Source organism: Bos grunniens, chromosome 19, assembly GCF_055505025.1.
Source record: "Bos grunniens cultivar Pamir isolate PY7600 chromosome 19, Bosgru_T2T1.0, whole genome shotgun sequence".
Classification (NCBI taxonomy): Eukaryota; Metazoa; Chordata; class Mammalia; order Artiodactyla; family Bovidae; genus Bos; species Bos grunniens.
Genome location: NC_141183.1, coordinates 7459276 through 7481027, shown reverse-complemented (window position 1 = coordinate 7481027; position 21752 = coordinate 7459276). Strand labels below are relative to the sequence as shown.

The window sequence follows — 21752 nt, the reverse complement described above, 5'->3', positions numbered from 1 at the left end:
GGCCAGGGCCCCCCAACCCACTGGAAAGAGTCTGGCATTCTCTCCCTGGGGCCAAGGCCAGATCAGAAGTGACACATGTCCCCGCCCCAAGGGCCACACTGGGGCCAGGACATCAGCGTTGCCCCCAAGTGTCCAGGGCATCAGAGACATCACTGCCCTACCAGACACGTGATGGGAGGGCAAAGCCCAGACCCAGGACGGCTCACGCCCAGCCTGTCGCCTAGGTATGACGAAGGGTCTGGAGGCAGCGGGGACGAGGGCAGAGATGAGGCCCAGAAGCGGGAATGGAATCTCTTCTACCAGAAGCAGATGCGCCTGCGCAAGGTGAAGGGAGTGGGGTTCAGGGGGCTCTGGGTGGCCCCTGTTCACACCCTCTCAGCCCCTCTCTTATGCTAGACTGGGAGCTGTGTTGCTATGGGACAGGATGGCTCACAGGACTTCATGTCATCTTCCAGGGCAAAGACCCCAAGACAGAAGAATTCGTACCCCCAGGTCAGTACAGAAACGTCCCCTGGGGTGGTCCCAGGGTGTGGGGGGAGGATGCCTCGTTGGAGGGTCAGGGACACCAGAGAGCAGGAAGTAGGGTGGAAGGACTTGCCTCTCCCCCCTGCAGATGAGGACTGTCCCCTGAGAGAGGCTGCCAGTAGGAAGATCCCCAGGCTCACTGTGAAGGTAAGAGGTGGGCAGCTCCTCACACCTGCCCCCAGGCTCCTCCCCCAACCTGGGACCTGTGTGACCACCTTCCTGCCCCGATGCAGGCCCGTGAGCACTGCCTGGGGCTCCTGGAGGAGGCGCTGAGCAGTAACCGCCAGGCCGCAGGTTCCACTGACGGGTGAGCGTCGTCAGCCCCCTGGCTTGTTTGGGCGTGCGTGCTCTGTCCCTAGTAGTGTCCGACTCTCTGCGGCCCCGTGGACTGCAGCCCACCGGGCTCCTCTGTCCATGGGATTCTCCAGGCAAGAATACTGGAGTGGGGTGCCATTTCCTCCTCCAGGGGATCTTCCCGACCCAGGGATCGAACCCTGTGTCTCCTGCATTGGCAGGCGGGTTCTTTACCACTGAGCCACCTAGGAAGCCCGGTTTATTTGAGCACCTCTTCCCAAATTGTGACTCATCTTCTTCCCAAGGGGGTGTGGGTCTTCACACAGCCCCACCGGGGGGCAGACTTGGCCGTGACAGGGTGCCAGGAACTGCCGAAGGACAGTAAGCCACAGGGGCCAGACAGTCCAGGCTGGAGTCCCTGTGCCCAAGGCCATTCCCACCAGGCCCTGAAGCCATCTCCAGGGTTCCCTGGGGGAATCTCACAGGGCTGACCTCAGGCCTGACACCTTAATCTCACTGCTGCCCTCAGACTTGACCTCCAGGCCAAGGCAGTGGAGCTGGAACACGAGACATTCCGAAATGCCAAGGTGGCCAACCTGTACAAGGCCAGCGTGCTGAAGAAGGTAGGCCCCGGGCAGGGGTGGGCAGGGCAGCTCCCCATCCAGGGGGCCACTTAGGTGGAGAGAAGCCCGACTTCCCTCCTTCCCTGGCTGCAAGGATTTCTAGCCAGCCCTGTGGGGACTAGAACTTGTTCAGTGTCCAGTTGCCTGCAAGCGTGAGCCACAGAAGCCACTCATGGAAAGCCTGGAGCTAGCGGGTGCCAGCCAGGGCGTTCCTCCCTCCCTCCCCGCCCCAGGTGGCTGAGATCCACAGAGCCTCGAAGGATGGGCAGCTGTACCGTGTGGGCGGCGGCGCCAGCAGCTGCAGCGCCCAGGCCGAGCCCCCGGAGCCCACCGAGCATGACATCCTGCCCGCCTCCCAGGTGTACTCGGTGCGTCCACCAAGCCACCGGCGCCCCGGCCCCTCGCCCTTCGTGTTGGCACAGTCCTTGCTCCTCCTGGCATCACAGCCCTGACCCTCGCTCTCCCCTGCCCTGGAGCCCCCCCAGCACCTCTCACCAGCCTGACCCCCAAGCCTCCGCCCGCCCAGCCTTGCCTTCCCCGGCCCCCGCGGCCACACCCGGACCCGCCAGCGAGTGCTGAAGGGGCCTGTGGTCAGCAGCCTCTTTCCTCCTCGCAGCTCAAGCCCAAGCGGGTGGGAGCTGGTTTCCCCAAAGGCTCCTGCCTCTTCCAGACGGCCACAGAGCTGATGGAGAAGACGTGGGTCCCGGAGCAAGAGCCCCAGCCTAAGCAGGGCGGCGAGCGGGGGGCCCCTAGCCAGCCCTGTGACTGCCAGGGTGCGGAGCGCGCCAAGTCCCTCTCTGGGCCCCAAGGAGAGGCCCCCAGGAGCGGTGCTGTTTGTCGGGGGCCCTCCCCTGAGGAGGAGAGAGGCCCTGCCCGGGGCAGCCCCACCGCCAAGGCCCGGGTCAATAAGAAGCAGCAGCTCCTGGCCGCCGCGGCACTCAAGGACTCTCAGAACATCGCCCGCTTCTTCTGCCGAAGGACCAAGAGCCCGCCCCCACTCACTGCAGCCCCGGGGGCAGATGGTACCAGCCCCTCCCGTGATGGGGCGCGGGGACCCCTGACGTTCCTGGAGAAGGGCTCAGGGCAGGAGGATGGAGCCGTGGGGCATTTGGCTGCCCGCCCTGAGACCAAGGAGTGTGCTGAGGAGGGGCCGAGGTGAGTGCGTGGGCAGTCCTGGCGTCCCTTTGGCTCCCTGGGCCTCTGCAGTGGGGCTGGTTCCTGCCACGGGCTTTGCGGGGCTGCCCGGGCTGAGGGGGAGGAGGCGACTGGACCCTGACGCCTGCTCCCCCTCTGGCCAGTGCCTGCCCTCTCAGAGATCAGAGGCCCCCCGAAGGCCAGCCCAGCCCCACAGAGGAGGCACAGAGAGGCAAGCGGCCCAGACCCCAGCAGGTACTGAGAGGCACGAGGCTGCCATGCTGGAGCCTGCTTGAGGGGTTTCCGAGACAGTCTCCGCTGTCCACACCCCAGGGCAGATGGGCCGGGCCAGAGGGAGCCAGCGGGCTTGGAGGCCCCATCTTCCAGGAGGAAGGGAGGGGCCCAGAACAGGGGACCCCAGAGTGACCCTCTGCTGTGGCCCTGCCCAGGAGAGCCCAGGGAGCCAGGCTCAGAAGAGGCCACGTCCCTCAGCCAAGGCCTCCATCCCAGCTGAGGCGAAGGGCAGCGTCTCAGCCAGCGACCAGCGCCCCTCAATCCCCCAAGGCTCCTGCCAGCTCTTGGCACCCAGCATCTCCCTGAAGGAGGCTGCGAATGTGGTGGTCAAGTGTCTGACCCCCTTCTACAAGGAGGGCAAGTTTGCATCCAAGGTACGGTAGGTGGTTGGGCCCTGTTCTCCCCTGAGCCTGGGGCACTGGGGTGCAGACGGCGTGGGGGAAGCATGAGCCCAGGACAAGACAAGGCGGAAGCCCGCGGCCCCCTCCAGGGTCTGCCTTGCTCTGGGTCCTGGCGTGGGAGCTCCTGGCTCCTCCCTACACTCTCTCTCCAGGAACTGTTTAAAGCCTTCGCCCGCCACCTCTCACACTCACTGACCCAGAACCCCTGTCCGGGAAGAAGCGGTGAGTGTGAGTGGCACCAGCTGGGAGGGACTTGTGGGGGCTCCGCCGGGAGAGGACTGGCCCTCACGCCCCCTCCCCCCCGAATCTAGTGAAGGAAGAGGCGCAGGACGTCATCAAGCAGTTGTTCCACGGCCGAGCCCGGTGTGAGAGTGAAGCCGACTGGCACGGCCTGTGTGGCCCGCAGAGATGACCGATGGGGCCCGCATTCCTGCCTGCCCCCCAGACTCCAGCGTGGCCCGCCCGGCCTCGCTCAGGACCAGGGAGGGCGGGCAGCCTGCTCCTAGGCTCTCCCCGCCTCCAGCCCCACCTCACTTTGGAAATGGGCCTAGACGCCTCCCACAGCGAGGTCAGCCCACCTTACTTTTTGCTCGCAAAGCCTGAGGCCCTCTTTCTCCTCGCCTGCCTGCCTTCCTGGCCCTCGCGGTTGAGTTTTCTGGGCCAGATCCCCAGGTGAGAAGGGGGCATATGGTGTGGTGGCTGCCAGAGGAGCAGAAGAAAACGGTCCCTCCCCCTCTTAAAACACTTTAAACTCAGGGCGAGGCCCAGCAGGCCAAGGCCGTCAAGCTGACTCGAGGAGCTGCCCTTGGTCCACCCCCCCCCGCCCTCTCCCCTCCAGATGCCGCCTGCAGCCCAGCCCAGGGGCAGAGCTCATGCCAAGAGGGGCAGCAGCCCGCTCTGCCCCAGCTCAGCTCCTGGTCAGGAAGGCTGGGCGGGACGTCAGCATTTACAGGAGAATAAAGTGTCCGGTTGGTTCTGACACGCACGCGCACAGCCCTGTTCTCTTGGGAGTTTTATTTCTTCAGCAGCCGCTCCTCCCAGGTCTGGGCACGTGCTGATGTGGGGCCAGGCCCCAGGTGGACATCTCCCCGAGGCTGGGTGACCCCCTGACACCCAAGCCGAGTTCCCGCAGTCCCCACTGCAGGCCCACCCCAGAATGAGGCTCGCAGCACTTCCCCAGTTGAAGTCCCTGTAGCAGCCCCACTGTGGGCCGTGCTACAGTGGATTCCAGGACAGCCAAGCACTGAAGTCCAAACCAGACTGGCCTGACCGCACCCAGAGGAGATTGTCGAGGTGAGACGTGGGCCGGGGAGGGGTCCTGTCTCCGTCTCTGCCCCCGCCTTGGGTGTAGCGCGGCCACTAACTGGAAGGAGGGTTGCCGTCCAGCAGGAAGGTGATGGTGTGCTTCAGCTCCTGGGCCTGTGCGGGCATGGCACATGAAGGCAGGGCTCCCCCGCCAGCCCCCGCCTTTGTCCCCAGCTCTGCCACGCCAGAGCCCTGGGTAGCAGCCTGGGCCCAGGCAGCTGGGCACACCGGGCCTGGGTGAGGCACTCGCCACCTTCTCAGGGCGCGCAGAGTCCACCCACCTGTGGAAGCTCAAACCAGATGGTCTGGGGGTTGTCGGCTGAGCCGTAGTTGAGTTCCAGGCCAGGGGAGCCCTCTGCCTCCAGTGGGCTCAGCAGGTGGAGCCGCTGCAGGTCTCTCAGGGCGATGGAGCAGCACAGTTCCTGGGGGTGGGGTCAGTGTCGGGGGTGGGAGATCAGTGCCCCGAGGGTGCCCAGGCCAGCAGAGGGGCAGAAGCCCGGCCCACCTGGGAGCCGGGGTCCATGAGGACGAGGTGCTGGCGGTTCAGCCCCAGGAGGCCGGGGCTGGGCAGGGCCGGATTGCTCACTCGTAGCACCAGGTAAACCGTGTACCCGAAGAGGGGCAGCTCACTCACAGCCTCTGCAGATGGAGAGCAGGGCTGGTGGAGAAGCTGCTTAGCTCCTCTACCCTTGGTCCTCCTTCCTGGGCGCCCCCGTCCCCCTCCCTGGCCGTCCCCCTGCCCCAGACCCACTGATGAAGCTGATCTGCGCTTCCTGGGGGCTGCATCCTTGTAGCTGCCTCAGTTCCCGGCCCATCAGGCTCTTCACAGTGGCCACGTTCATCTGCCATTGCTGCTGCCACTGCTGCTGCCTTGGCACGTAAGCCAAGAGGTCTTGCCTAGGACACAGCCTGGTCAGGCGAGGCTGGGCAAACAGCTGGTGCTAAATCAATGAACTAGTGGCTCCCGTGGGTGAGACCAGGGATCCAGACACGTGGATGAGGTGTGGGCCCTGCCCTGGAGGAGTGTGGGGTAGGATGGGGGACAGGTGTACATAGCCCGCTGGGTTAGGGCCATGAAGGGCACCAGTGGCCTCGACTTTGGAGGAGGGGGTAAGGGGGTGACAGGAGGCATGGTGGCTGCGTTCACGCTCACTCTGAGGGGGGCTCCTCCGTGCTCCTGCTGAGCTGCTGCAAGGCAGCCAGTCTGGCAAGTCGGGCGTCTTCCTGGGGGCTGAGCCCCAGCTTTCCCTGAAGGTAGTCCCGCAGCACCTGAGCGGGGCGGGGGCAGCAAAGGGGTGGCTCCTGAGCCTCAAGCCCACTGCTGCCACCCTCCCTTCTCCTTTGAGGGCAGGGAGTCTTGGAGGGCCCCTGCCCAGGCAGCTGAGGCTGGCACTACCGTGCAAGGCTGACCTGGCCGTAGTGGGTGCTGATGTAGGTGGGATTGTCAAAGTGCAGCCGGGTCTCCCAGCCGAGCCGCCGGCTGTGCAGGCTCATATCCGGACCCCCCAGCACGCTGTTAAGGTACTCCTGGGGCCACAGGGGCCGCACCAGCTCACCTGCACCGGGAGTTCACAACCTGAACAGGCTTACCAGGGCCAGCCCCGCCCACGGCCCGGCCAGCCCCAAGCGTGGGAACTGCCTCCCTCAAGGCCACAGCAGGGGAATCCTCCCCAGGCCAGGTGGCTCACCGTCCCCTTTGATGAGGAAGAGGGCAAACTCCTGCACTTCCTGGGGGTCCGTGATGCCCATCTGCCTGCACAACTCCTCCAGCACCTCTGCTGCCACCTAGACATGTGGACAGAGATGGGGGTGCCAGGGAAGGAATGGGACTTCGGGGGTGGGGGGGTTCCCAGGCTTCCCGTGTCTCCCCTGCCCCCCCCGCCCCCGGCTGTGGCCCTGCACTCACCGTGAAAGTGCGGATATTGGTCTTGTAATCCACACCCCCAGGCAAGTGAATTAGGACCAGGTGGACTACCTGTCCTTTCTGCCAGGGCAAGCGCAGGGTCAGTCCACCCATGGAAAGAGGCCCCAGCTCCTGCCACCCACAGGGAGTCCTGGAACGCTGCCCAGCCCGCACCCCCAGTACCAGGAAGGCCTGCATCTCGCCTGGGGAGGGCAGCCGCCGGCGCCCCCCATACTTGACTGTGCGCTGCAGGTGCTCTTGGCTGCTCTGGGCCAGCTCTGCAGAGAGGAGCCAGGCCAGGCTGTGAGCATCTCCCAGCCCCTCCCTGAGCAGCCAAGACCCCAGCCCGGAATCCCCTCCCTGCCGGCACCTTGGTGAGGACCCCAGTCCTGCAGAAACTTGGTCACGTAGGGCATCAGCGTGTTCGACGGGGGGACGCAGCCCGTGAGGAGGCTGAGGAAGCGCCAGCCTCTCGCGCACAGTTTCCTGCAGGGCAGAGAGCCTGGGCTTCAGGCTGGCCAGGCCGCAGTGCTCTGCTTTCCCTGAGAGGCCCCCCCCTGCCCCCCGACCCCCGTCCCCCACTCACGGCCGGGGGTGTCCTGTGACCTGCTTGATGGCCTGGCAGTAAACCTCATCCCTGAGATCCTCCTTCTCCTGGCAGAGCTGTGGGGACAGGAGGGGCAGGGCGGTGGGGGTGGGATGGCGTGGAATCTGAGGTCAGAGAGATCCTACTAATGGCCACGGTAGGGGGGCAGGTCGGGGTGACAGCCATGGTCCTCTCTCGGGCTTGGTCTCACTCGACTCAACAGCATCTGCACCACTGGCCATTCACCAGGTCACCAACTTCACCCGCTTCCAGGCCGAGCTGGGTCCTGTCCTCTTTCTCTGGTCCCTCTGTCCCAGTCGTCTCAGCTGACTCCCCTCACCACCGGGACCTCTAGAGGCTGCAGTGCCCTTGAGCCTCTGCCTCCAGCCCAGACGTCTCCCCTGAAGCCCAGACCCTCCACTTGAAGACTGGAACTTCAGACTTCAGCAGATTCCGCCACAGGCCAGCCCTGCTCCCTCACCAGGCATCGTTGGGGGAGACCAGCCAGTGCCCTGGCCAAAGCTTTGGTGTCATCCTTGGCCTCTCTCTCACACACCACGTGCATTTCATAGCAAACCCTTCCTGCTGCCTCTGGGCCTGAGCCAGCACCACGTCTAACCTAGGATCATGGCAGTAACCCTTCCCTTGCCCTTAAACTCCCAGAGTCACAGACAATAGCCAGAGCAAACCCAAGAATTGTAAGCCACGTCAGTCTTTCAAATTCTCCAGTGCTTTCCCCAGTCTTGAAAACTCAGACCTCCTGACAAACGGCAAGGCCTCCGTGCCCTGGACCCACCGCCCTTCCCGGTCCTCACCCTCCACTCCCCCTCACTCGCTGGCGCCAGGCTCCTCCTCTCCCCTCCCCGCCCCCCACACGCGTTGCCCCGAGGCACGCAGGCCTCACCCCCTCACTCCTTCAGGCCTCTGCTCCAGCGTCACCTTGTCACCAAGTCTGCTGCACCACAGCAGCCCCGCCCCTGCTCTCTCTCTCCACAGGACTCTTGGCCCCAGGCGCGCGGCATCAGGGTTTACAACCGTCTCTTTAGGTGGTAAGCTCTGTGGGGGCTTCACCAACTTGGCCCGGTTGTCCTGGGCCCAGCGTGTAACAGCTGCTCAATGAACATTACCGGATGATTTGAACATGTAAAGAGGATGATGATGAGCAAGGAGAGGGGATGCCCTGGAGCCCCAGCAGGAAGGTCGAGAGGGGCCCCCAGGGCTCACTGTCTCCTCTGCAGCTTCTGGCACATTCAGCCCATGCTCACCTTCAGCAGCCCGTAGAGGAGATCCAGCTCGTTCTTGCCCCGTGGCTTGGACTGGTCCCCCATAAACTGCATCAGAGCTGTGGGCAGAACAAGATGCATGGTGAGCTGGGACGAGGCCCTGGCCCTGGCCCTGGCTGGTGCCATCGCTACGCGGGGCCATCTCGTGCCTTGCTGTCAAGATGCATGGGAGCCAAGCAGAGTGGCAGTCCCAGCCTTACCACTGAGACAGGGTTCAGAGATGCTGTGGGCCCCAGGGCTACACAGAGCACATAGTGAGCTGGGCCCACCACTGCCTTCCCGCACAGACCCCGTACAAGCCACAACCCCTTGAGCATGAGTAGAAGTGGGGAGGGCCACGTGGCACAGGAGCCACCAGTGCGCCTCCCTGAGAAGGCAAACTCAAGAAGGCGACTGGACTCCTAGGTTGAAGGCACAGGGACCCAAGAGGCTGTGGCCACTCACCCTGGAAGCTCTCCACAGCTTGCCTGTTGGTGTCCTCATCACTGAAGCTGATGAGCGATTCCTGGATGGGAGCCTGCAGCCAAAGAGGCTGGGCTGTAGGTCTGGGGCTGGCGGGGCAGGGCCAGCGGGCAGGTCTGCGGGCCTGGCTCCCCCGCACTGTCCCCTTTACCTTGCTGTACTGCACCAGGCTGGCCGTGGCCTTCTCAGCATCTCCACCGGTCTGGGCCGGCCTGAGGGGGGACGGGGGAGGACACCTCTGCTTGCTCAGCCCTCCCCACCCCCCATCCCAGGCCGGGTCTAGAGGGTACAGATAACCCTGGCCTGGGGGCTTCAAGCAGGGAGGCCCACTTCAGGGGGACTGAGGATGGGCTGGCGCGGGATGGGGGCAGGAAGGGCACTCACAGGGTCTGGGGTTTCCGGAAGTAGCGCAGGGCAAACTCCTGCATGGTGTAGTCGGAGTCCGTGGGCAGGGCCACGTAGGCCACAGAGGGGGACAGGCTGGTGGCCGAGTTGTCACTGCGCGCCTGGCTCCGGGCGTGGGTGGGGAACTTGGAAACACAGGAGACCTGGTGCCACCCGAGGGTCCACTGGCCTGTCCCGAGGCCCTGCCCCAGCCCCCAGCCCCCAGCCCCGCCCACCCCAAGAGGAGCAGGCAGAGCAGCTGCAGTGAGCACACCACCAGAAGCCAGAGAGATCAAGAGCCATTTATTGAGCATTTTTCAGGCACCACCATACTAGGTACCACGAGGGCCACACGAGAGGCGGACAGCCTCACCCCTGCCCACGGGGAGCTCACAGTCTTGCTGGGGAGAGACAGGGCAAGAAACTGGGAGCAGGTGGAGGGGCGGCACCAGGCCAAGCGCTGCCCACCAGGCAGGGGGGGTGGTCCTCGGCCGCCTGGGGGCCACGGAGCCCTTTCCTAGGCTCCTAGTGAGGCCTTGCCTCGGCTTCTCCCGTCTTCCTCACCTCCGATGCCCTATCCCACTCTCTGCGCTGCAGCTGACCCTTGTGCCCCTGGCTGCTCCTCTGCTCCGTCGAGAAGAATGAGTCTGGAGCAGCTGCCGGCTGCACGATGTCAGCAGGGAAGAGTCCGGAGCGGCCGCCCGTGGAGCCGAACTGCCAGCCTAGAGACGTCCAAGGACGGATCCTTACCCACGCGCCGTCCCCCCCCCGCCCCGTGCCCACTGGAGGCGCCGCCTCATCTGCCCGCCACCCTGCTTGGTCCACAGATACCTGGCTCCAGGGTGGCCACCGGCAGCAGCTTGATGAGGTCCCCGCGTTGGAAGCTGAGGAGGCTGTGGTCATCGGTGATGTAGCTTCGCAGGGCAATGACATAGCCAGAGTCCTGCAGGTGGGCAGGCAGGTGAGGGGCCAGCCTGCTTGTGACCCCTTCCTCCCTGTCCCCCCTGCTCCCCTGCTGGCCTCACTCTCCACCCAGCATCCCCGACTCCAGGCAGCTCGAAGGAGCGTGGCTGACAGCCCCGAGACCAGCCAAGGTGGACTGGGCAGCAGGCAGCAGCGGTGGAGGCCCCCTGCCAGCCCACACTTGCCTTCTTGAGCTCGCTCAGGAAGAGCTCGACCATGGCCTTGATGGCTCCCGCCCGAGCCGTGTGCAGCACCAGCTGTTCACTCTTCAGCGACAGCTCCAGGGTGGAGCTGGCCGGGCACTCCACGCCCAGCACCTCAGCAAAGCTGCGCCCAGGGTGAGGGCATGAGCCGGGGGGCCGTCTCACCAGCCCATCCCCGCCCTCTGCCCCAGCCCTGGCCTCCGCTCACCTGTACGAGCAGAGAGTCTTCAGCTGGTCGGGGTGTAGGCTGGGGCCCTGGGTCATCTTGAGCAGTCTCAGCCCCCGGTGGGACACAGCCAGCAGCTGCACATCGCTGCCGCTCTCGCCCTGCTCGGAAGGCGGGTGGGTCACAGCCCGGCTCCCGGCTCCAGGCCACTGTCCACCCAGCCCGCCCCAGCTCTCATCCTGCTGCCGAGGGATCCAGCTGGCACCCAGCCGCTGCCAACCCAGCCTCACTGACCGAGACAGGGAAGATGCGGGAGAAGTAATTGGCCCAGTTGTTCCTGGCGGCCACCACGATGCGCTTCTTGACGCCGTCCTCAGCCGTATCCAGTGAGTCCAGGCCCACCTCCAGGTCTCCTGCGGGTGGGAAGAGCCCCAGCCTGTCCCCAGGCTCCTTCACAGCGGGGACCTCAGAGTTTACTGCCTCCCTCTGGACAGGCGCAACCCGCATCACTCCAGCTCCCTGAGCCTCCCGTGGTCCCTGGACCCTACCCAGCAGGTCTTTCATCTTGCGCCTCTCGTCCTGGGAGATGCGGATGCAGGACTCGGCAAAGGTGTCCCTCAGGATCTGGGGGCAAAGCCATGTAGTCACCACCCGGTCCCGAGGGCTCAGCGCGCCCCAGATGCAGCCACGCACAGAGGAAAAGCTGCAGGGCCCCATGGGCACGACACTGAGGGACGCAGGGGCTTCCAAGCTCAGGGCTGCATCCACCCGGAGCTCCCACCTGCCCCCCCAGATGCCTGCACTAGTCGAGCTGCTGCTCCTCCTTCAGCTAAGCGTCCCTGAAAGAACAGACCTGTGGGAGGAGGGGGTGCTGTAGAACTGGGGGGAGCAAACATGAGCCTCTGGGAGCGTCCACGGGCGGCAGGTAGGCGCCGGTGAGCACCTGCTGTGTGCCTGGCCTGTGTTGGGTGCTGCATGCTCTTCGTTTTTGAACCCTCGTTATGAGTCAAAAAAGGGCTTCCCTGGTGGCTCAGACAGTAAAGAATCTGCCTGCAGTGCAGGAGACCTGGGTTCGATTTCTGGGTCAGGAAGATGCCCCGGAGGAGGGCATGGCAACCCACTCCAGTGTTCTTGCCTTGGAGAATCCCATGGACAGTGGAGCCTGGCGGGCCATGGAGTTGCAAAGAATTGGACAGGACTAAGAGACTAACACACAGAAGTCAAAAACGGTCCTCATTCTGAAGGATGTTGTGAGGAATAAATAAAGGCAGGCAGGGCTTGAAACACGCCAGTGCCCCACGGTGGTAGCCTGGCCAGGGGTGGGGAGCGTGGTCTGTCTGCACATACCCCGGTGGGGCCGGGTGCTCACCTGCTCACAGAGGAGCCTGAGGCAGTAGGGGTGGCTGAAGCTCTCCCGGGGGTAGAACACCTGGATGGGGGCACGGGAGACCGAGAGTGGGTGGGTGGTCCCCCCGCCAGCCCGGCTCCCGCCCCACCTCGCCTCCTGGGCTCAGATGAAACCAGGCAAGGAGGTGGGCAGTGGGGAGCCGACGCCGGGGTCCCAGGCTGGCTCCTCCACAGCCTGTGCCCCGCCCCCCACCCAGAGCAGCTGGGGTGAAGCCCACCCTGGTGCCCACCTCCTTGCGCAGGAACAGCCTCCAGGGGGCGCTGGCATAGGAGAAGCACACGCTGCCTGAGGGCACGAGCAGCTGGGTGGAGACCCCCTGGTCCCCCATGGGCTCCACCAAGCCTGGCAGATGGAGGGGCCGAAGAGCATCGGGTGTGGACCTGCCTGGGGGCACGGGGTGATGGGGGCACAGGCAGAGAAGACCCTCCTCCCCAGAGCCCCGCACGCCCGGCCAGCTTCATCTCTGCCGCTCCCTCCCACCTGCTGTCCCAACTCCCGCCTCCAGCTGTCCCAGACGTGTGTGGGCCCTCCCTGACCACGTCAGCAGGGCCACTAAATTCTTGCCGGGGCCAACGCCCTATGTGTGACAGTCCGTCTGTGCCAGACAGGCCCCGGGGGGTGTCCCGGCCCTGCCCCCAACGGGAACGCGGAAGCTGGGGCTCCTCGCCTACGGCTCCAAAGTCCAGAAGCCCGAGCCGCTGACCTTGGCATTGTGAGCTTGGATAGGTCCTTGGGAATCCCCCCTACCGTGCCCCCTCCAAAGCCCACCTAGCAGGAATGTGGGGTTCCTTACTGCAGGGCTCAGCTGGAGGGCTCGCTGGCTCCCAGGGCGGAGGCAGTGGAGGTGCGGGCGGAGGGGGTGGTTTCTGGGCAGTGGGTGGGTTCTGGCCAAACAGCTCTTGAAGGGGCCCCTGCTTCTCCTTGATGGAGCTGGACGGCGTCAGCCGTGGTCGGGCCCTGGGTCGAGGGGCCACGGCCGGTGGGGGGGCCTTCCCTGGGCTGGGGAGCGTCTGGGAACACAGGGAACACACAGAGGCTGTGACCCAGGGCCAAGTTCACTCCAGGGAGCCTCAGGAGGATTCCAGAGCGGAGCGGCTATGCTCTGGACCAGAGGGCACCTCACCTGAGGGGGCGAGGAGGCACCATTGATCCCCAGCTTAGCCAGAGCCTCATCCTTAGGGTTGTTTTTCTTTAGGAAACTTTGGGGGGGCTTCCTGAAAGAAGGAAGAGGTCACAAGTTCACAGGGTGACTCTCTGGGGAGCGGTTAGCCCCTCCTCCCCTCCCCCCTTTCCTCTCCCCTTCCCCTCCCCTCCCCCCTTCCCCTGGCACCTCGCCGGCTGCACGGGCACAGGCACGGGGCCAGGGCGGCTCTGGTACATGCGGATGATGTTGCGGATCTCCCTGCTGGGCTCTGCCCGCCAGGGCTCAGGGTCCGAGCTACGCACCACGGCTTTGCCCCCGGCTGGCCTGTGCCCCCCGCCAGGCCCCACCTCCGTGGCTGGCTCAGCCTCGGCCTCCTGTGCAGCTCTGGCTGCACCTTGCGACAGTGGCGGCTTCTTCACCACCTGGGGAGGCGGAACTGAGGGCCCTGCCCATGAAGAGAGGAAAGACGTGAGACCCTGTGCAGAACCCCGAAGGCCCAGCCTGCCCCCCGCCTCCTCACCACCTGCTCTCTGTTCCTCCTCTTCTGGCTCCTCGTCCTGCACCTCTGCCTGGGGGATCTTAACCTTGGCTGGAGGCTTCATGGTCTTCACCTTGCTCGGCTGCTGCCCTGTAAATGCCCCCCAGATGGTCCTGTCTATTACCTTCCACTTGGCCCGCCCCTCTGAGCTTCCCTGGTGGCTCAGATGGTAGAGAATCCTGCCTGCAATGCAGGAGACCTGGGTTCGATCTCTGGGTTGGGAAGATCCCCTGGAAGAGGGCATGGCAACCCACTCCAGTATCCTTGCCTGGAGAATCCCCATGGACAGAGAAGCCGGGCAGGCTACAGTCCGTGGGGTCACAAAGAGTTGCACACGACTGAGTGACATTGGGCTCCTGGATGGGCCACCCTGACTAGAGGGCAACCTCCCATCCCCTGGCCAGGCTGGGGCGGTGTCTGAGTCTGTGTCTGATTGCCTCCCCAAGGATGCTCACCCAACTTCTGGAAATAGTCTCGCTTCTGTTGGAAGCTCCTGGGCCGTGGGTGCCTGTCTTCAGCCTCCTGCGGGGCCTCCTGCTGGCAGGAAGGGGAACAGAAGGAGCAGCCTTGCCGGCCAAGTTGCCACTCGCACAGTGCACCCACTCGGACCCGCAGGGCCGAGGCCGGGCAGCATCTTTTCTGCATCACCCTGTGGCCCCATCCCCAACCCCCCACGTCTCCCACATCTGCAGCCCTGAAACCAGCTGCCCATCCCAGGCCCTGCCATCTCCCCAGCCTTGGCTCCTCACCCTCAGGCGGGCACCTACCAACTCCAGGCCACTCTCTGGCTCCTTCTGGGGGGTGGGTGTCTCGGGTTTGTGGGTGATGGCTGGAGGAGGTGAGGTCAGGGAAGCTGCTGTAGGGGCTGGGCCCGGGGCCGTGGCTGGGGCTGGAGCTGTGGCTGGAGCTGGAGCTGCAGCTGGGGCTGGGGCTGGGGCCAGGGCCAGGGCCTGACTCTGCTTCTGGAGTTGCTTTGCCTGCTGCTCCAGGGACAAGGTCATGGCCTGGGTGGTCATCTGCTGGGCCTGATGGACGGGGCGTGATGCGCCAGATGAGAGCCAGCCTCGCCTCTCCCTGCAGGCTGGTACCCACAAGGCGATCCGTGGGCCCCACCATTCCTCACCAGGATCCGTGCTTGCTGGTTGATGAAGTCCTGCTGCTGGGCCGCCAGCTGCCTCGCGTCCAAGCTGGGAAGCACGGGCTGTGGCTGTGGTGGTACCACCATGGCTGGGGGCATGGTGGGCATGCAGGCAGTCAGGGCAGATTAGCGCCATGGCCGAGCTCCCAGCCCCCTGCCCACTGTGCCCTCCAGGCGGGACCTTCCCTCCTCTAGTCCCGGTCCGCCACACCCCCACCCCCCGAAGAAGGGACCGGGCGGCCACAGTCCAGTCTTACCTGGGACCGGCCCCATGGCTGGCATCATGGGCATGGGTGCTGGCATCATGGCCGGCTGGTAGCTGGGCATCTGCACCATCCCTGGGTACACTGCAGGGACAGGGTCCTCCCACATCAGTGCCCACCCAGGCCCTCAGACAGCCTCCCTCCAGCCCCAGGCGAGGAGATGAGCATGGGCCACCGGGGTGCAGGCTGGAGCTCTGACGCCAGCCGCGTGGGAAGCCCGGCCCACGCCTCCCCCCGTCCGTGGGCAGGGAGACCCCGGATGGGCTCAGCCCTGCACTCACCCATGGGGTAGCTGCCTTGCTGCATGGGCCCCATGGCACCCCCTCCCTTCATGCGGCCACTCAGAGCCCTGCCTTGCTCCAGATCCTGTGAAGGCAAAAGTCACAGGTCAAAAGGTCAGAGCTAGAGTCCTAGGAGGGCTGGGAGAGGCAGCAAAGGCCCCAGAACAGGAGGGACCGGGCTGGGCTGGGGTGCAGGACACTCACGCTGAGGCCAGGGGAGAGGACTGGCTTGAAGAGGTGGTCCAGGAAGCCATCCAGACTCCCTGAGGTCCGGGACTCACCTACGGAGAATTGGTGTCACCTGCTGGGGGCAGGGGCTTCCTGCAAACCCATTCTCATCGCCCTGCCCACCCGAGTGTGCCCACTCCCCGCCTTACCTGTGAGCCCCCTGCTGGGCAATGTTGGGGCTGGACCTGGAGGTGGGCCTGGGGGCAGTGAGGGGGCCTGGATGCTGGGGGCCAGGGGGATATTCTCGGCTCTGCAGGAGACAGTGGGCCCAGCTAAGGGGTTGGTGGGGCCACCTCCAGCCATGGAGGCCCAGCTAAGGAGGTGGGGTGCCCAGGCTGAGGCAGGGTGTAGAAGCTGCCATGGAGAGGGGCGGGGGGTGGTCGGGGTCATCCCCACGGGATGGGAGGAGGCTTGGGGGCTGGACCTGTGGCAGCACCAGGGAACCCCAGGGTATGACAGGGTGGCGGTGGGGTCGCCTACAACAGGATAGGGACAGGAGCCAGAGGTGCTGGGGGTGGCACCTACAGGCCACGGGGGGCGATGGGGTAGCTGTGATGCCAGGCTGGGTCCCCCGGGTCCTCGGTCTGGCCAATCAAGTCCAGCACAAAGTCACAGCCGGCCAAGTCTCTCCAGGAGTCCCTGCAGTGCAGTGACACAGACCAGCCACGCGGGGGCGGGTCCAGGCCTCTGGGTGAGACAGGGGCAGGGAGGAGAGGGTGGTCAGCCAGGCAGGTGACCATCCGGAAGCGGCAAGGACCTGGGGGTGCAGCGGGGGGAGGCGCTTGCAGAGGGGGGCGAGAGGACCCGGTTTCCGTTCTTTTTCTGCAAAAAAAGGCCCTCTACCTCTGCGTTAGCTCTGATGTATTTGTTTTTGTTTTTATGTATTTTTCTGCTGTATTTATTTTACCAATTTGATCAGAATCTGGGCCAAATCTAGCAGGAATACTCCCTACTCGTTCTCCATCTGGAATCTGCTGTCTGGACCCTGCCCGATGACTCCCACACCTCGCCCCCACCCCTTGGGCAGCAGGCCTTGGCCTGCAGGAGCAGCCGCAGAAGGTGCTTGGTGGGACAGCAGGCTGAGAGGGCGAGAAGGACTCAGGAGGTGGACGGGACAATGGTCAATGTCAGCCAGACTCCCCCATCCCCAGCCCCCAGACCTGCTCTGTAGAATCCACCCGGCGAACTGCTCCCCTGTGGTCCAGGACTCCACCTCGGCCGAGTAGCACTCCTCTGCAAGGACGAGGGGCAGGGGTGGGAGAGAGGGACAGCAGGGTCCTCCCTGACGGGGAAAGGGGTGCTGTCCCGTGGGGGTCCCACCAGCAGGACGGCAGGGAGGTCAAGGTCACATCGGGAGGTCAGGATCACATTGGGAGGGCTGCGGTGGGAAGGGGGTCTGGGGAGGGTGAGGGTGCCGGGCAGACTCTGCCGTGGGAGCCCTGAGCAGGACGCACGCCTCACCATTGAAGGTGGACACGTCCAGCGCCATGCGGCCCCGTCTCCATCCGGCCGTCCACTCGAGCTGGGTGGGTGGGTGGGCCCGGGCAGACCCAGGGGCCAGCTGCATCTGCTCCAGGGCCCCCAGCAGCTTGTGTTGGCACAGCGCTGCCATGCCCCTGGGGGCCTGGTCGGAGACAAACCTGCGGGCGCAGCACAGGGCCGCTGTGAGCCTGGGGTGGCCTGCTGACCCCGTCCGCGGGGCCCCCCACCCACGGAGCCCCCTACTTGAGCAGTGGCTTCTGCAGGGTGTGCATCGGCGGGAAGGCACTGAGCAGGATGGCCATGAGGGCCCAGCCGCGCTGGCTCTGCTGCTCGTCGGGGTTGCGCCAGAGCTGGGCCACCAGCTGGCTGAAGAGCTCATCGCGCAGCCCCGGCCGGCGCTGCCCCTGCCGCACCAGGTACTGGCCCATGGTCTGCTCCTGCCAGGGCGCCAGCGACCCGTCCCCCAGCAGCCGCAGCATCTGCGGACACCAAGCCAGGGGAGGCAGGTCACGCAGGGCTCCCTGTGCCCACCAGCACCCCCGCATGGGCCCACCCTCTCCCCTCCCCGCTGGGTCACTCACCACCTTGTTGATATCCAGGGCATGCTGAGGGTTCTCACCGTCCAGCCGGGTCAGGGGCTTGGTCAGCAGCTGTCCAGGGTGGGGCAAGGAGGGCTCCTGCAAGGAAGGCGGGTGCCACGTGCCTGAGCAGGGGCTGATCCGTGCTGACCTGCCAGACACAGGCCCGGGGGAGCCCCGAAGGAGCATACAAGAGGAAGACGGGCTGGAGAGGGAAATCGCCTTAAAAATACACCTTGATTGGGCTTCCCTGGTGATCCAGTGGTTAAGAAGCCACCTGCCAATGTAGGGGGCACTGGTTTGTTCCCTGCTCCAGGAAGATCCCACATGCCACGGGGCCACTAACCCCGTGCGTCACAACTCCTGAGCCTGCGCACCGCAACTGCTGAAGCCTGCACCCTAGAGCCTCTGCTTCGTAACGAGAAAAGCCACCGCAATGAGAAGCCTGCTCGCCGCAACCAGGGAAAGCTCTCTCAGCACCAAAGACGCAGCACAGCCAAAACATAAAAATCAATATTAAAAAACATACACCTCAATTACTCTTTCTGATTAGAAAACTAGAGCCCGTGCATATGGAAAACTCAGAAAACAGGGAAAAGGATGAAGAATAAAAACCACCATCAATTTGCCACTGTGAGGTATATAACCAGAGTTAACATTTTCACCTCTTTCTTCCTAGTCTTACTTCCTGTGTGAAGGTACACACATCATCTCCCCACCCGCCCGGCTGTTGCCTGGAACATCGGGACTGTGCTCGGGCACTTTTGAATCTTGCTTTTGTTTCCAACACTGTTGCCTGGACACTCTGCCTTGTCATTAAACACGCTTTAACGGCATGACTTCAGCGTTCAATGGCAGGGCAATGCCACAGGTGTAACAAAGGTGTGGCATCGCTGATAAGTAACAATAGACTGAGATGTGGGTTCAACGGATTTTCCGAGCAACGCGGTTGCATCCACAATTCCCACAACAGGAGATGGAGGAGGGGGTTGGAGAAAGAAGGACAAACACAGCTTCTGCCTGTGTTTGGGGGCTCATGTCTGGGGAAACATGGGCAGCAGCCAGCGAGCTGAGGCCTGGGAGCCCACCTGAAAGCCGATGGAGATGAAGCTGGAGAAGGGGAACTGGTTGATGTCAGGTGGGAGGGTCAGGCTGGGCCGGGCGGGAACTTCCGGGGGCATGGCCTCGGTGATGCTATGGACCCGGGCGTGCTGACGGCCTGGAATGACATGGGAGGCAGCCCAGAAACGCCCAGGTAAGGTGACTGGCTCTGGTGTCGCCTCCACCTCCCAGCATCAGCCCCTGGCTCCAGTGCAGAGGGAGCCAGGCAGTGAGCTGGGGGCACCCAGAGACAGCATCAGAGGGAGCGGCCACTGGGAGAGGAGGGGGTCGTGGAAGAACGAGGCCCATCACGACTCACCTTCCGCTGTCTTCAGCATGACAGAGAGCTCAGCTGGGATCTCCAAGCGCCCCAGCTCCTGGTGGAGAGGAGCAATTGACCAGAAACTCAGGGAGGGGGCACAGCAACCCAGGGGCCATCCTCACCCCCGGGGCTATAAGCTTCCCCTCCAGAGACCAAGGATTCTAGTCCTGGGCACTCCAATAAGACCCCCGAACCCTCAGAGCGAAACCAAGGGCACCCAGGCCTCTTCTTGGGGGGCACAATGGATGAGCCCGAGGACAGGACCCATCTCGGCACCCTTGGGATCCCCACGCACCCCCTCAAGCCAGGCCAGGTTCAGCAGGCTCACGACCCAGCAGACACTCTCCACCTTCCAGACCACCTACCATGCTTGGCACCGTCTCGAAGGCCCCGACGCTGTGCCAGATGTGCCGACGCCCAAGCTGTTGGAGGAGATGAGGGAGGAGGTGGTGTCCCCGTGAAGTGTCACCCCGAGCTCCCTCGAGGTTCCTCGCCGACTGGGCAGTTCAGCTGACCCCTCCTCCTCCTAGGAGGCCTGGGCACCAGCGGAACAGGTGTGGATGGACCCCAGGGGGCTGGCGTCTGCCCCCTGCCCTCCAGAGCCCTCACCAGCTGAAGTGCTGTGGGTGTCACTGCCTGTCTGCCAGGACTGGGAAGAGGGCAGGAGGAAGGGAAGAAATGGTCCTTGGGGAACAAAGTCCAGGCAGGGAGGGGCAGGAGAGGGAGCTGGCGTGTAGGCATTGACCTTCGAGCTGCTTTATGGCCCTCACATCGGAGTCATCGGGCAAGACAGGGAGCAGCCCAAGGGGCCCGGAGGGGATGGAGGCACCCCAGCCGGCAGAGAGAGTCAGGCCCTGGCATGAAGGAAGGTGATGAGCTCCCAGAGGCCCTAGGCTGCTCTGGCCAGGCAGCAGTGGTCCCCGAGGCCCCGCCCCTCGTGTGGCTGGGCGTGGAAGGTGGTCACTGTCGTCATTCGGCCAGCTGGACGGGCAAAGGCTGGCTTGGCTTCTCCCCTGAGCACACCCCAGGCAGCACCCCACCCGTGGGCTTCACCTGTGGTCTCCGCCGTCTCCAGAGCAGGGGCCGGGCCGCCAGCACGATGGTGTTCAGCTGCCCCAGAGCTGCCCGCCGCCGGAGGTACCGCTTCCTGGAGGCCGGGAAGGGGGCCGGTGAGGAGTCCACGATCACACCCAATACCCGGATCCTCCGAGTCAAGACATGAGTGTAAAACCAGAGCCCAATGAAGCGCCCGGCTGCCTAACAAGCAACGGGGAAAGGACAGGGCAGAAGAGCAAGTGAACCCAGAGGCTGCTGTACACACAGGGCTGAGGCCTGAGGCTCTGGAGCCAGCCACCCAGGCGCCTTCCTCTACTGTTTCGTCACAGCAGTCTTGGATAAGGCCTTTACCTCTCTGGGTTTTTGGGGTTTTTTTTGGACATGCTCGTGGCTTGTAGGATCTTAGGTCCCCAACCAGGGATTGAACCCACACCCTTGACAGTGAAGTGCTAAGTCCTAACCACTGGACCGCCGGAGAATTCCCTACTTCACCTCTTCGTGTTTTATTTTCATCACCTCTAAAAGGAGAATTAGTGGACTGTCTGCTCCACAAGAAGATGAAATGAATTAAGAGGTGTGTTTGGAATAGAGTCTGGCACATTACTATTTAAGAAACAGAACTTTTTTCCCCTCCCCCCAAGAAGAGCTCCTAAAAATGAAAAAAATTACATCTCTGGAAGTCTAGTAGATCCCTGAAGAGACAATATCTTTGAGAATTTTCCAGATATAAGAAAGATCAGACTCCTCAAGGAAGCAGCCCTGAGCATGATGAATATTTAAAAATTAATCTATACACACTACTATATATGAAATAGATAAACAACAAGGATCTTATTTTTTATTGAAATATATTGGTTTACAATATTGCTGGTATATAGCAAAGTAATTCAGTTACACATGTATACATACATATATATCTATATCTATATAGAATACAGAATAGAATAATATTCGCTATCTTATAATTACCTATAGTGGAAAAGAATCTGAAGAAGAATATATAGAGAGATATACAGGCATGTATATATTTGTAACTGAATTACTTTGCTATATACCTGCAACATTGTAAACCAATATACTTCAATAAAAAATAAGTCTACAGCTTTTTTTTATGTCAAAGTACACTATCAAGAGAGGAGACTAAAAAATAAATAAGAGAGAGGAGACTGCTTGTAAATCAAATATTTGATAAGAGTTTAGTATCCATAGTATATAAAGAATGCCTACAACTCAATAAGAAACAAACCACCCAATTAAAAATCAAGCAGAGGACTTGAATAGTTGTTTCTCCAAAGAGACATACAGATGGCCAAGGAGAACATGAAGAGATGCTCAGCATACTAGTCGTTACAGAAATGCGAATCAAAACCACAATGAAATGCCACTTCACATCCACTAGATTGGCAATAATTTAAACAGCAGAAAATAACAAGTCTCGGCGAGGATGTGGTGAAACTGGAAGCTGCACACACTGCTGGTCGGAGGCTAAAACGGTGCGGCCACTATGGAGAACAATCTGGCAATTCCTCAAAAAGGTAAAGACAGAATTACCAGATAACTTGGAATTCCGCTCCAAAGTAAAGACCCCAAAGAACTGAAAGCAGAGATTTGAACTGTGCCTTGCATGCTCATGTTTATAGCAGCCTTATTTGCAATAAACCCAAAGGCAGAAACAACCCACACGCAC

General features: G+C 62.7%; 2 protein-coding genes and 1 long non-coding RNA gene across 6 annotated transcripts in view; 2 read left to right on the top strand and 1 right to left on the bottom strand.

The window, feature by feature from the left end:
- RECQL5 (RecQ like helicase 5) overlaps positions 1-4264 on the top strand; it is a 30235-nt gene extending 25971 nt beyond the window's left edge. Inside the window, exons 9-19 of the mRNA XM_086356141.1 lie at positions 225-324; positions 456-492; positions 614-672; positions 759-832; positions 1349-1442; positions 1676-1810; positions 2059-2597; positions 2741-2831; positions 3026-3244; positions 3424-3493; positions 3583-4264. Of these exons, the coding sequence (XP_086212267.1) occupies positions 225-324; positions 456-492; positions 614-672; positions 759-832; positions 1349-1442; positions 1676-1810; positions 2059-2597; positions 2741-2831; positions 3026-3244; positions 3424-3493; positions 3583-3683 (1519 nt within the window). The 3' untranslated portion in view covers positions 3684-4264. The remainder of the gene's footprint in view (positions 1-224; positions 325-455; positions 493-613; positions 673-758; positions 833-1348; positions 1443-1675; positions 1811-2058; positions 2598-2740; positions 2832-3025; positions 3245-3423; positions 3494-3582) is intronic.
- A 2-nt stretch (positions 4265-4266) lies between these two features.
- The window catches only part of MYO15B (myosin XVB), a 29910-nt gene continuing 12424 nt past the window's right edge, over positions 4267-21752 (bottom strand). The window contains exons 22-64 of one of the 4 annotated variants that reach the window (XM_086356140.1): positions 20063-20156; positions 19375-19431; positions 19007-19064; positions 18675-18805; positions 17590-17685; positions 17252-17487; positions 16988-17166; positions 16687-16759; positions 16052-16213; positions 15676-15776; positions 15503-15579; positions 15299-15383; positions 15012-15101; positions 14740-14843; positions 14384-14641; positions 14072-14153; positions 13602-13706; positions 13265-13523; positions 13058-13148; positions 12728-12944; positions 12164-12318; positions 11896-11955; positions 11075-11150; positions 10821-10939; positions 10569-10687; positions 10343-10484; positions 10026-10137; positions 9759-9916; positions 9195-9340; positions 8962-9022; positions 8793-8865; positions 8331-8407; positions 7066-7142; positions 6850-6965; positions 6663-6757; positions 6483-6560; positions 6265-6361; positions 5987-6132; positions 5730-5845; positions 5328-5473; positions 5082-5215; positions 4858-4998; positions 4276-4690 (exon numbers count right to left, since the gene is read on the bottom strand). In XM_086356140.1, the coding sequence (XP_086212266.1) occupies positions 4631-4690; positions 4858-4998; positions 5082-5215; positions 5328-5473; positions 5730-5845; positions 5987-6132; positions 6265-6361; positions 6483-6560; positions 6663-6757; positions 6850-6965; positions 7066-7142; positions 8331-8407; positions 8793-8865; positions 8962-9022; positions 9195-9340; positions 9759-9916; positions 10026-10137; positions 10343-10484; positions 10569-10687; positions 10821-10939; positions 11075-11150; positions 11896-11955; positions 12164-12318; positions 12728-12944; positions 13058-13148; positions 13265-13523; positions 13602-13706; positions 14072-14153; positions 14384-14641; positions 14740-14843; positions 15012-15101; positions 15299-15383; positions 15503-15579; positions 15676-15776; positions 16052-16213; positions 16687-16759; positions 16988-17166; positions 17252-17487; positions 17590-17685; positions 18675-18805; positions 19007-19064; positions 19375-19431; positions 20063-20156 (5059 nt within the window). In that variant the 3' untranslated portion in view covers positions 4276-4630. Of the gene's footprint in view, positions 4691-4857; positions 4999-5081; positions 5216-5327; positions 5474-5729; positions 5846-5986; positions 6133-6264; positions 6362-6482; positions 6561-6662; positions 6758-6849; positions 6966-7065; positions 7143-8330; positions 8408-8792; positions 8866-8961; positions 9023-9194; positions 9341-9758; positions 9917-10025; positions 10138-10342; positions 10485-10568; positions 10688-10820; positions 10940-11074; positions 11151-11895; positions 11956-12163; positions 12319-12727; positions 12945-13057; positions 13149-13264; positions 13707-14071; positions 14154-14383; positions 14642-14739; positions 14844-15011; positions 15102-15298; positions 15384-15502; positions 15580-15675; positions 15777-16051; positions 16214-16686; positions 16760-16987; positions 17167-17251; positions 17488-17589; positions 17686-17932; positions 18328-18674; positions 18806-19006; positions 19065-19374; positions 19432-20062; positions 20157-21752 lie in introns of those variants that run through there. The other 3 variants (XM_086356138.1, XM_086356139.1, XM_086356136.1) reach the window with 3 other exon arrangements.
- Positions 10774-11814, top strand: LOC147351079 (uncharacterized). The gene is made up of 2 exons (XR_015147172.1): positions 10774-10912; positions 11021-11814. It is a non-coding gene; the product is annotated as an uncharacterized LOC147351079 (long non-coding RNA).